Source organism: Pimephales promelas, chromosome 1 (genome assembly GCF_988280905.1).
Source record: "Pimephales promelas chromosome 1, fPimPro1.hap1.1, whole genome shotgun sequence".
Taxonomy (NCBI): Eukaryota; Metazoa; Chordata; class Actinopteri; order Cypriniformes; family Leuciscidae; genus Pimephales; species Pimephales promelas.
In genome coordinates, this window is record NC_142769.1 from 35,731,304 (window position 1) to 35,745,125 (window position 13,822).

At 35.3% G+C, this 13,822-nt stretch overlaps 1 protein-coding gene across 11 annotated transcripts in view; it reads right to left on the minus strand.

Moving 5' to 3' along the window:
• Nucleotides 1–13,822, minus strand: part of tjp1a (tight junction protein 1a) — a 125,780-nt gene that overhangs the window by 69,911 nt on the left and 42,047 nt on the right. Inside the window, exon 1 of one of the 11 annotated variants that reach the window (XM_039666885.2) lies at nucleotides 3,777–4,246. The exons of the other annotated variants lie outside the window; for them this stretch is intronic. Coding sequence (XP_039522819.2) covers nucleotides 3,777–3,803 — 27 coding nt within the window. The 5' untranslated portion in view covers nucleotides 3,804–4,246. Of the gene's footprint in view, nucleotides 1–3,776; nucleotides 4,247–13,822 lie in introns of those variants that run through there. 11 annotated transcript variants of the gene reach the window in all.

The following is a 13,822-nucleotide window of genomic DNA, read 5'->3' on the forward strand; positions in this document are numbered from 1 at the left end:
CCAATAACTTAAACTAAGGACTTTCTACCATGAATAATTACTAGTATTGAAGTACAATACATAAACTTAAAAAGGCCAATATTTAAACCAATAACCATTTAAAATTTTGAGATCATTTTTTGAAAGAATTTAAGGGTGCAGTAAATTGACCAAAAGTGGCAGTAGACATTCACAAATATTACAAAATATTTCCATTTTCATATGAATGTTTTTTTTTTAACTCTATAATCCTGAATTTTGGTTTCCACTTGATCATTTTAAATGTTTCTTAAACAGAAAATAAGCATTAAATGATTTCTGAAGGATCATGTGACACCGAAGACAATTTACTTTGCAGCACAAGAATAAAAAAAATTTCAAAATCGAAAACAGGTATTTTAAATTGTAATAATATTATATATGTATGTATAAGTAATATGTATAAGATTACTGTTTTTACTGTATTTTTGATCTAATAAATCATATTAGGCTATATATGAAATGCTCTTGGTGCGAAATGTTTCCTGGATATAATGTCAATAATACACACCATTGCATTACATCATCACATAACCATTTCACCTCATTAAGAGAAACTCACCAAACCTGAATAACTGAATGTCCTGTAGGCCTACATTCCCTGTTTTCATATGCTTCTCGCCCAGTACAGTGGAACAGGAAGCCAACTCAAGAGCAGACAAAACACATAACATAATGTAGACTAGAGCACGATGAGCCACGTTAAACACGCACCCCACGAAAAAACACATTTTCCGCGGGCTGTCTCTCTTAGACAGAACCAAAAAAAAACATGTGCAAACTCCTGCCCACAATTTTCAGACAACAAACTATATACGTTTTGGATTCCCATGTGTGCGCATTATTGACAGTTGGTCTACAACAGTATGGGGTGAGAATTGTTGCATTATTCCAAATAAATAGATGAAGATCCACAAATAAATGTAAAGAGTTTCCCAAAAAAATATAAAACTCACAAATAAATAAAACGAGATTTGCAAAAAATATATATTTACAAATGTTTTTTTATGCCTCAAACACATCTCTGCCTAGTATTTATTTGTGAATCGGTTCATGTGCATTTGTAAATCTTCTCACGCATTTGTGGATTTTGAAACGCTTCTAGCGTAGAGGTGCAGACAAAGCCACAAATAAGTGGACTCCACCCACCGTTTCCTCAAGCCAATCAGATAACGGCCATATTGAGCTGACCAATCTTAGCATGTTCTCGCTACAACCAATCCTTTGTTGTAGCGATGGAATTGGTTGTATCAATTAATCATCTGCATTGTAGCATACTACATGCTGTTACATCTTCAATGATGGTCATTTGGGCTGATATTTGGTATTCTACATAATATGTATGTCCTATAGCTAGCTATTTGTCACCACGATTGTACTTTAAAAGACAAATCATCAGTTTTGTAATTTCTTACATTGTGTCTGTCTACCCCGTTTGAGTCTGTCTAATGTTACACTGGACAAAGCAAAGGTGCAAATGAAGTGTCCTCCGTGTAGCCGCTACTTCAGAAGAAGAACGGGCATCCGTTTACTATCAATGAATCATCGTGTCGCGCTGCGCCACGTCCAGTGTATAGCCTACATTATCACGAATTATGAATTGTGCATGTAGCCAGCTCTAGTCAAGAAGGAAGATTAGCCAAGAAGATAATGGGCCATTTGCTTCTGACGCACCGCTTGATTCCGGTGTACAGGGTGTTATGCTCAGGATGGTGATCACAATTTGTGTGTAATCCTGAGTTTATCCTAATGGAAATGTAAAAAATTTAACTCCAATAACCTTTTGGAAACAGGGTTTTTTAACCACACAAACAGTTAAATTTGAATGAAGCACCCATTTGTTTACAGCTCCATTTCAGGGGTGTAAATTAGAGCCCGACCGATAAAGGAATTTGAAGGCCGATACCGATACAAATATTTGTAGGTTTTAAAATCCGATATTCCGATATATCGGCCGATATTTTTATTTCAGAAACGCACAACAAAACATTAACAGATTTCCCTAACATTAGTTATTTGTAGTTATTTATGAGTTTTAACTAAAATAATATGATAATGCATTTTAAAAAAAAACTTGTTTCTTTTATTGTCCCAGCAGAACAGACGGATGATAGTGGCATTAGCTAGTTTTGTGGTTAGCTAGTCTATGATGAGCCAGAATTTAGCAATGGATAATGTCATACTGCAAATTGTAAAATATACATTTTCAATATAACATGCCAAGGAGAGATGATTTGTCTCATTGCTATAACTGTCACGCACTATTAAAGAAATACTTCAGTCACATTGTCAAAGTTAAAAGGACAGTCAGTCAACTACACTGTAACAACGTAACGTAACTATTTCGAGCTAATTCCGCTTCACTCTTGGCTTGTTTAACAGCAGCAAAACACTCATGACATGGTTGAAGCGTGTTTCGTCCGTTTTTATTTTATTTTTCAAATATTCATTTATCGGCCATCATAACTGCAGATACCAATAATTTGGAAAATGCCTAATATCGGCCGATAATATCGGTCTGCCGATATATCGGTCTGGCTCTAGTGTAAATATCTTCAAAATTAATCAGATTCAGTTCCTGTCCCGTGTGTAAAGCCTAACGTAGTTGCTTGTAGCGAGAACATGCTACGATTGGTCAGCTCAGGCTCTGGGTCAGCTCAGGCTCTGGGTCAGCTCAATGTGGCCGATATTTGATTGTCTTGACTCTTGAGGAAACGGTGGGTGGAGTCCACTAATTTGTGGATTTGTCTGCACCTCTAGGCTAGAAATGTTTCAAAATCCACAAGTGCGTAAGGGAACAGATGCACAGGAACCGATTCACAAATGTACGAGGAGATTTACAGATGCACAGGAACCGATTCACAAATGCGTGGGGGGATTTACAAATGCACAGGAACCGATTCACAAATGCACGAAGAGATTTACAAATGCACAGGAACCGATTCACAAACGCACGAGGAGATTTACAAATGCACAGGAACCGATTCACAAATGCACGAGATTTACAAATGCACAGGAACCGATTCACAAACGCACAGAAAGCGGCTCACAAATAAATGCCAGGCAGAATTGTGTTTGTGGCATAAAAACATTTGTAAATCTCATTTTATTTATTTGTGAGTCTTATATTTTTTTGTTAAAATCTTTACATTTATTTGTTGATCTCAATATATTTATTTTAGAATTTGATATATTTTTGTTAATCTCTTTACATTTATTTGTGGATCAAACCCTATTTATTTGGAATAATGCAACAATTCTCACCCCATAGCCTACAATATTCAGTAACGCGAGAAAAGTTACTGCAATAATTTCACACCGCTAAAGTACTGGCAGAAGTGCCATTTTTAATCAACAGGTAGCATACCTAGCGAATCGCAAACTCTTCCAGTGATCAATATTCACTTAAATTGTCTTATTGACAATTATCTTAAAGTAACATTTCGTGCTACACAAATTGACATAATCAGAATGGCAGTCTTTCATCACATCTTTTCTCCATAATGGAAGTGAATGGTGACTGAGACTGTCATTTTACCTTTGGAGTTCCGCTTATGATAGAAAGTCGCATTACGTTTGAAACAACATGACGGCTAGTAAACGATGACAGAATTATCGATGAACTATCCCTTTAAGATACCAGCTTTCATATGGATTATGAAGAAAACAAGATACATTCGTGTGTGGAACTCGTCATTTTTTACGTGTTTTGCACCTTAAATGGGTCAGGTCTCGTAAACCGTCAAACTGTTTCCTACCTTATTTATGGCAGCTTTAGCAGACATGTAGATATCTTGTTGGCTCCCGGCGTAGCAAGTGACTGTTGTTCAATATCACTACACCGAAAGTTACAGCCCAAATATATTCCTCCTTCGTCCTGCCCAGCAGCCGCCACAGCGCCGGGCAAAGCGGGTTTATTTCTTCTGACCCCCAAAAGACATGTCAACACAACAGAAACCCAGCAGTCCAAAGTTCATCATCTATTATTGCGCGTGAAACTTCCGAAGCTAACTTACTTGAATACTCTGCCGATAGCCAGGCTCTTTCTTTTTCTAATAAAGTGACAAACAAAAAGGAATCAAGAAAACCTCGCTGTTCTACAGTCGACCGCACCAGAAAGAGTTTAATAATATCGATTATGCGAAATGCGAAGGTCCCACAGCAGTTTGAAACGGATGAGCTCGATCCTCGCTTCTCTCCTCTCCCAGCAACAATCATGACATGTCTGACTGGGAGGGTCCATTACAGTTCTGCGGGGGTGGTTGGGTGGAAACCGGGACAGGTTGAGCCACGATCCAAGATGTGTCATTTTTACTCTGTATGTGTATGGAGAGGTTTTATGTGTTAATTTCGCCAGTTATGTCATAAATGTGTGATTATTTTACATCAAACAATAGATGCAAAAAAAATAGAAACTAAAGGGACGCCCCCGTGCCTGATTTTTCGTTTTGACCGGGGAGCGGATGGGATGGAGAGAGGAACGCAAGTTAAAGTGGAACACAGTTGTTGATCTGTGCTTTGTTTTTTGGTGTTAGAATTTTAAGGAGAAGTAACCTGTATTTAACACAAAACATTTTTGACATAAATAAATGATAACAATTGTTTTGATTGGCAAACAGTAATTTTTAACTAAAATTCCCAAATATGGGTCAAACAATTATGAGTTTTTTAGATGATTAATAAAAAAAAGAAATAGAAATATAATATAGGAATTAAATGATTTTTAGTTACTCCGTAATGCAGTTCAAAACCAATATCCTTATTAAACATACTAATAATATCTACCAAAACTTAGACTTTCTTTTAATTTTGAAGACTTTGAAGAGATTGTGTGGTTTAACCTTTAGATCAAGTTTTTTTTCGTCGATAACAAACCACTCAGGAAACCAAAACGGGACATAATTGCTGCAATGTAGACCACTTCCTGTGGTTTCCGGGCCCCCTCCCATAGGACAGGGCCTAAGAATGCTGTTTGTATTGTTTTGAAATCAGTATTATGGGCTGTACTTTTCACTATAAAACGTCAGCTCATGTTTGCAACTGATTAAAAAAAAATCACAAATGCACAATTTATAGCCAAATCAATCATTTAGTTGTCAGAGATAATACATTAATGGTTAAGATCCCTGAAAAAAAACTTTGTAATCTGAATAAACCAAATCTTACATTGAAGACACTGTGTTCCCTATTAAATTCATGACGGCTAATGTTCACAAGGCCGGTAATATAGATGTAATTCCACAAATACTTTGATGATTGACAGACAGGTCCAGGGGAGAGGCTATAAGGATATTTTGGATTAGTCATGCTGCGAGATAAATTCTTGTCATAGACCAGACCAGAGGGTTAAACCAAAAATAACTTTTTTCTAAGAGGTCACATTCTCCCATAGCTAGGCTTCAGGAATCAGAGAGGGAAAAAAGTGAGTGATAGGAAAGAGCTATAAAACAAAGCTTTTCAATGACCAATAAAGTATGTAAGCCCACAATGAAATGAAAAAAACCTATACATTTATTATCAAAATTCTTAGTGCCGTCTCCACACCAAATTTCAACATAAATAGAGGCATTTTTTATGAATTACCATGTGCTAAATAAAATTAAATGTTACAAGGGAGGATGATGAAATATTTGCATGGGAAAAGCCATGAATGACTAGACCAGATATAACTTAAAATGAACTGAAACACAAACACATCTAATTACCAGGAATCCTGACTATCACTGAACCCAAGAAACACATAAAAAACAACACAAAGAAATAGAATGATAAATACTGCCAACGAGGACAATCGCTCAATCCTCCTCCATCGCATGTTACGATCCGCATCGAGCAGCGAGGATATCAGGATATTCAGCATGCTGTTAGCACAGGCAAATCAATCTCCGATTCCTGAAAACCTCAGAACGTCCCTTTCATGTCTTCAAAAACCCAAGTAAATGAGTTTAATGTAAGCCCAAGATGAAGAGGACTGCTATAGCTCGAACTGTAGAGTGAATGGTTCTGTGAGAATGGAGCAGAAAAAGAGAGTTAGTGACAGAAAAACACGTTTGAAGGCAGCATTGTCGTGCATGGTTACCCTAAACGGCTCTCGACACGGCGCAACCTGAGGCTTCGCATCAGCCGTAGAGCTCAGGTGTGCTCATGGAAGAGCAAGCACTTGGAAAACATTCCCTTGGCCATGGCCACACACACACAAACAGCGTGAGGCATGCCAGTAGGCTTGCCTGCCTGTAGTTAGAGTCTAATGGACAGTGAAAAGTGTAGATTACATGCTCTGCTCCACCAATGTTCCTCTCAAAGTGCATATCTTGATATCAATGTAGGTGGAATGTAATCACAAAAATAATTGTTTATAATTCTAGAGAAGAAATCATTTTAAAATGTTAAAGTGAAAACATGTTTTATAATTGGAAAAAAATACATTTAACATGACAATAAATGTTGTTTCTGTAAGTGTAAAATACTAAAAATGATAGTTTTTGGAATTAGAAATGTATGAATGCATTGCTATTTACAACATACAAAAATACAATAATATTATTATTCAAGGTAATTTTAACGTTAAATTATTATTACAATTATTAAAATACTGTAAAAAAATATTTACAGTTTAAAAAAAAGCTGTTTTCTATTGTAATCAATTTAAAAATGTAATTTAATCCTGTCATGTCAAAGCTGAATTTTTAGCAGCATATACATTTTTCAGTGTCACATGATCCTTCAGAAATCATTCTAATATGCTGATTTGCTGACAGGTACTGTAACATCTCTTTTTATTATTATCAATGTTGTGCTGCTTAACATTTTTGATACTTTTTTCAGGATTCTTTAATTTAATGAATCATTAAAACTGTATTATTTTTATTTATTTTTTATTAAATAAATGCAGCCTTGGTGAGGATATAAGAGTCTTCTACATTTTAATGTATCCAAACTTTTGAGAGGTAGTTGTAGCATATACACAATCGTTATACAAACACATACAGCCAAAATGTTTTCATATATCATATATGTTCACTTTATTTAGTCTATTCACTTCATTTAATCAGTCATGCACATTAGGGTGTTTTATTACATATTATGTTACTTAATGTTACTTAAAAACTTAATGTGATAATGTTTATTGCATTATTTTAGTGTGTGTTGCCTTGATGATGCTGGTTCATGGAATGAACATAAATGTATAAATCATCGATGTAATTGCCAAAGGCCTTAAGAAACTTTGATTTACAGCAACTGCAACACTTCACAATCTCAGCTGAAGGATTCCAGTAGAATGAAGCACCATGGAGAAGAATAAACATAAAAAGAGTTCAGAGCTGCACCTCTTCGAGCAAAAACAACCAGGAACTGCCAACAGATGGGTCTGATACAGTGTTCTCTTTTATCTGTTCTTCTCTTGGCTACACTATGTTGACATCACAATTTTCTGTGCTTTCTTTCCCTTTCCATCAACATGCTTAGGATTGTACTCCTTTTTATTTTATTATCTAAAACATGCTCTAGTTGATCAATACATAGGTGAGTAGTTTGGAGAGTAACATTATTTAATGTGCATGGGGGAGGGCAGAGAATAGAGGAGAAAATTATCCAGTTTCACTGTTTGTCTTCATCTGTGCTGAATTAAAAACCAATAGACCATATCTAGTTTCAAGAGGCTTTATTTACTTTGGAAGTTCTTGCCTTGCCCTGTTTCCACAGCAAACGAAAACCCTCTGGAGGTCAGGCGATAAACTCGGCTAAGATTCGGAGATCCTTCTGAGAGTCTAATACAAATCCAAACCACCAATTAAATTGTTACTCAACTAAGATTATTTAGAGACAATAAGCCATATAAATATACTTTATAATATAGTTTTATACTTGACATTCATCAAACAATACAATTTCAAGGCACTTTTTACCCAGAAGAGATGCCGTGTGGAATGTGACTGTCAAAGTATCACAATTAGAATTAGATCTATGCATTTATTTCCATTCAAAGTGAAACTGGTAGAAAAAGAATATAGGCTTAAAAGATTCCTTATCCTATTGCTTCCTCTAGTGGACAACATTAATATCACAGCCATCATCTTTCAGTTGAAATGGCTGCTAGTTTAGAGTTTGGTGTTAACCACCAAAGCATCATAAATTCATAAAACTAAGTTTTCTGTTTGCTCAGAATAGGGCTTTCAAAATAAAAGTTTGTGTTTACATAATATATGTGGGTGCACTGTGTATAATTATTTTGTATATATATATATATATAAATACACACACATGCATGTATATTTAAGAAAAAAAATATTATTTATATATAAAATATTTATATTTACAAATCATATAAATTATATATAAATCTATATACAGTATATACATGAACTTTTTTCTTAAATATATACAAGCATGTGTGCGTATTTATATGTAGAAAATAATTATACACAGTGCACCCACATATATTATGTAAACACAAACTTTTATTTTGGATGTGATTAATCACGATTAATCGTTTGACAGCCCTAGCTCAGAATCACTTGGTCTCCATAATATGTACAAAGTTTTGAGAGGTATGGACTTTGTACACACCAGATATAGGCATAATAGTCATGACGGGCAAAACTCATCAAATAAACCTGGCCTTTCTGCTACGATTTAATGGATCTATATTTATTTTGCTCTAGAACAGATGTATTTGAAGTTTAGAGAAAATCTAAGAATCGACCAAGGAGGAATTCAGAAGATATGAGATGTACATGACTTAAAGCAAGATTTTTTTTATTAAATCACTCACGGTGGTGGAGTTGTTAGCAAAAACATAAAGCAGAGAATAGTGTCACTTTTTAGTGTCACTCCGATTTGACATTATTAGCTGGTAAAATTTAATTGCTTGCCTGCCCTGTGGCCATTTTTTTTGTAGCCAACAACAAAAAGAAAATCAGTACAAACACAATAACGGTTAATCATAGTTCACAGAGCCCCAAGTGGCCTGTCCTTTTAAACCTGACGGTGGTCCCAAACATAGCTATTCCACACAAATATACCAACACACAGCAGCTATAAATCAAACACTGACAGGAAACAAAATTTAGCTTTAGTTCATGGTGTGAGTCGCAGGGGAATGCAGCAGAGAGGAGTCTGTTTATTCTGAGATTAAATGACCTCTGATGCATGGAGCAGTGGGACACTGAAATTTAGCTTTGCTGAAAATTACAAAAAGAAAAAAGGTTGATTAAAAGTGCATTGCAATTACATTATGTGACGCTTTCAGGAAACACCCAGTTGACTTTGCCCATAAAACTTCATACGAGTGCATGCATTTATAAAAAGGGCAATATTAAGTAGTGTAATATTTAAAAAAATAATTCTACATTATCAAATACAGCAACATGTTGTTAAAAGACTATTTAAAAAAGGAAATTCCCCCTGTGTCAAAATTAAGTAGAGAAAAGCCTTTGAAATTTTAATTTATAACAGAATGGATTATTTTAAAGTAGCTTAGATGAATAGAACAACAATGGTGGCTACTTTACGACCTTCAAACCGGCAGCTTAATTGTTTGGTTCTAAAATAAGAAAACATATTTACGTCCTCAAATACTGTGCATGGCTGTGTCAGCCCAGAGAGACTAGCTGTCCTCCATTCAACCCACTGGGTCACGGCCAAATGTGCAAGTTTAGAGCTATTAGCCATAGCCACTGCCAGAACAACCTATTGGTCTCATCAGTCACCAAAACCCTAGTTACAAAGCAGACTTAATATCAGAACATATAAGGCTGATGCTGCTCCTTTTTAATATATTCAAAGAGTTAGTCCTGAAAAAAAAGTCATTTGGAAAAACTTTTGGCATGTTTGGAATGACAATGAATCTTTTTTTACAGTGAACTATTAATTTAATATGTGCAGATTGAGATTTCAGAGATGTGACTTGTTTAGAGTCCATTGTTTTATGGACAAAGAGTGGCCAAGATAGCAAACAATGCTCCTTTAATCGCACAAAGACATTTATTCAGTGTACCACGACAATCATAAATATATAACAAACAGTCATTATACTCAAACTCAAACAAACATTGATAGAAATTGCATTAATAGAGATAAACAACAGCTTTGTTTTGTCATATTTTTGTCAAAGACATTTTTTCCACATTTACATGTGTAAATATAGGCTGGTACTTTGATGAGTAAAACAGAGCTTCTTCAGAGTGCTTCAATAATTCACATCTCACACTTGGTTAGATCAGCCTATTTATAAAAATCAAAAAGAGCTTTTTTTAATAATTCCACAAAGCTTATATAACTACCAAAAAAGGGATGAGATATCAAGTTTGACATTTTGTTCTTGGTATTATCAGACAGTAGCTGTACTGTAAATCCTGAAATAGTGCAATGATGTGAAGTAACTTACAATTAACTTTTTATGAGTGATGAGTGTTCTGTGAAAATACAAAATGCGTAAAGCACGTTTTCTTTGAATGGTGCCTATTTCTAGTGTCAGCATGTCACAACTGTGATGTGGTCCGCAGAGGGATTCTAGAGAGGAAGCCAAGAATATGTACATGTAAACATGCAAGCTCCCACATACATAATGCATGAAGCACACACATCACTAAATGAATTGTAACTGTGAAGCCAATCACATACAGTGCGTCTCTCCATCCGTTTCCTCCCTCAGCATAGGCAGGCTAAGGCAGCCATAAGTGACTAATCTCCAGTGGCAGGACCAATATAGCTGATTATTTACATGTGCAACACACATAACAGGCCTATGCCATTCCTCTCTCTATTTTCCTTCACAGTCATAGCACTAAAAGTGCGTTACAAGTTTCTGACTGGTAGAGAGCTGTGTCATTAACAGCGAGTGTTCTTCTGGAAGATATAGCTTGTTTGTCACTGCCCCAGGGGGAGAATATTCTTATAAACAGCCTTCTAAAGTGAACAAGCAACACCTTTAGGGGCCATTCACACAGAACTCATTTTTGCATTCCACTGCACTGCTTTTTCATTGTTTTTCTATGTAAACATGAACTCAACAGACTTGAGCTTGTGTCTTTCTGCATCCTAAAATACAGTGTTTAAGTTAGAAGAAGTTTTAAAAATCTCTAGACACAGTTTTCAGTGCAATCAATGTGATCATCCTCATGCAAGAGACCCCCATCTTAAAATTTATAAAGCAACCTTGTTTTTTTGTACAATGGGCCAATTTATATTGTAAAATTATTCTGAAAATATTCATACTTCGTAGGGCTGTGCAAAAATTAATTGTGATTAATCGCATCCAAAATAAAAGTCTGTGTTTACATAATATATTTGTGTGTGCTGTTTATAATTATTTTGTGTATATAAATACACACACATGCATGTATATATTTAAGAAAATGTGTTAATCTATATTATATAAATATAAATATTTTATATATGAATATGTATTTATATATATATATACAGAATTTAAACGCAAATAATTCTTAAATATATACAAGCATGCATAGGTATTTATATATATACAAAATAATTATATACAGCACACACAAATATATTCTGTAAACACAGACTTTTATTTTGGATGCGATTAATCGCAATTAATTTTTGCGCAGCCCTAATATTTAGATTACGATTCATAATTATTTACTTGTTTATATTTTAATCTAGTTTTTACATTTAATTATTTTAATTTTGCTTTTTATTTTTACTTTTCTCCCCCTAGCACTTCCTTGCAACCCCCCGTGAGTAGTGCACATGGTACTATCCCTCTGTTTGTGGACATGACACTTTTCTGTGCAAAAAAAAGAGCAAGAGCAAAGGTTTGCCTGGATGCATCCATCTTTGTTTTAATACTGGGCCACGGTCAACTCGAGTCTGACGTCATTCTCAGCTCCGACATCCCTCTTCCGAGGTTAATGGAAAGCAGCATTACTTCTCTGATAGTCTCTAACACAAAATGACATAGGAGTTATAGCTAGATTCAACATAATATACGGAAAGCAGCATGAGAAACATTTAGAGCGAGATGAGACCCATGGCTCATTTTAACAGGTTTATGTATTGAAGTGATAGGCCGTTCCATAAGATCAGCAGTTAAAATGTCAGATGTGCGCAGTCTAGCTTCTATAGGGAGCCATAAGTGGATCGCTGCAGAATTAAACCAGTCTACATGAGATAAGTTCTTTTTATGTGCACAAAGTCCTAATGGGGTCATTTAAACAGCACAATGGAGAACATGTACATCAGTCAACAATACTATGAGTTCATCCACAGCTGCAGAGGTCTTTACATTCACATTAAGGGAAATGTTTTCATAAGTGTGTGTATGTACTCTACATATGAATAGCTGGGAGCAAACACTTCAGATCACACAGAATACGCTTTCTGAGAAATTTCAATCTCTTTGACTTATTTTGAGAAGGAATTGATTTAGGAGCTTATAAAGATTTGCTTCTCTCATGATCACTACCAGAATGACTACATTGACCAATGCATGCAAGTAGGGCTGTCAAACGATTAATCGTTAATAATATAAATTATATATAAATCTGTATATACATGAAAATATTTCTTAAATATATAAAAGCATGTGTATATATATATATATATATATATATATATATATATATATATATATATATAATTATACACAGTGCACCCACATTTATTATGTAAACACAAATTTTTATTTTGCATGCGATTAATCGCGATTAATCGTTTGACAGCCCTACATGCAAGAATGACATAAGTGCTTTTTTTAAACAAGTACCCTTAAAAATATTTTGAACCCTTAAAAAAGTAAGTTCTATATAGATATATGAATGAATGTGTTTTGAACGTATATTTCTCTTCTCCCCTGTGGCTAAATGGGATCGTTGAAAATGTGAATGCGCACATCATTCAGGTACTTTTTGCCAACTGTTTTATAAATATGGACATACTCGTTTCACACACTGTTACGCCCAGCGTTCTTTGCCATTCTGCTGTGTTGCATCTCACATTTTTCAATGTAAGATTGTGTTGTGTGTAAACTGCCACTAACTGTGCAAGAGGTAACACTGTAACTACTGTAACCATTGCAATCGGTAAGCAGAAAGTGCAGGTCAAGGCTGTTGTAATACACAATGTGTTCCACACACTCACTTCAAAAGCCTGGGTACACTGTAACTGTATAAGCCTGAAGCGCAGTTATGAAATCCATTTTGCACAGTCTACAGCTCTTGTGCATATCCAATCTTTACCAGTATTCAATTAATACTTGTTTGAATGGCAACAGAAAGGCGCATGAATGGCAACAGTACTGTAAGTCATGCTAGCATTTACACCATTTTTCCCAGTATGTAAGGATGTTGACATTAGTTCAGGTTACCAACTGTACTGAGGATATGCATAGCAACTGCCACTGTGATGGCTTAACTATGACAACCATAGGCCAAGTTGTGCATTGTTCACATTGCATGGGATTAAAATTTAAGCTCGTCTATAAACGATATTGTATTGTGATGCTATCGCAGTGTTTATACATAAATGAGATCAGCAAGATAAGCGTGTTTGTACTTAAAGAAGAAAGTTCAACTGAGGGACAAATGTAGATGTGATATTTTTAATGTGACCATATCTTTCCTACAGCAGTTATATCTGTTTGTCGTTTTCACTCTCTCTCTCCCCAGAACTTCCCAGGAAAGATTCATAATGTCCAGACATGAGGGAGGGAAGCGAGATATACATGGTCAAGGTCATCTGTGACGTAAATAATGACACATGACTGCAGATGCCCCTCAGCCTACATCACAAAATCACGATGCAGTCAGCATGAGAGATGAGATTAACTCGCTACCAT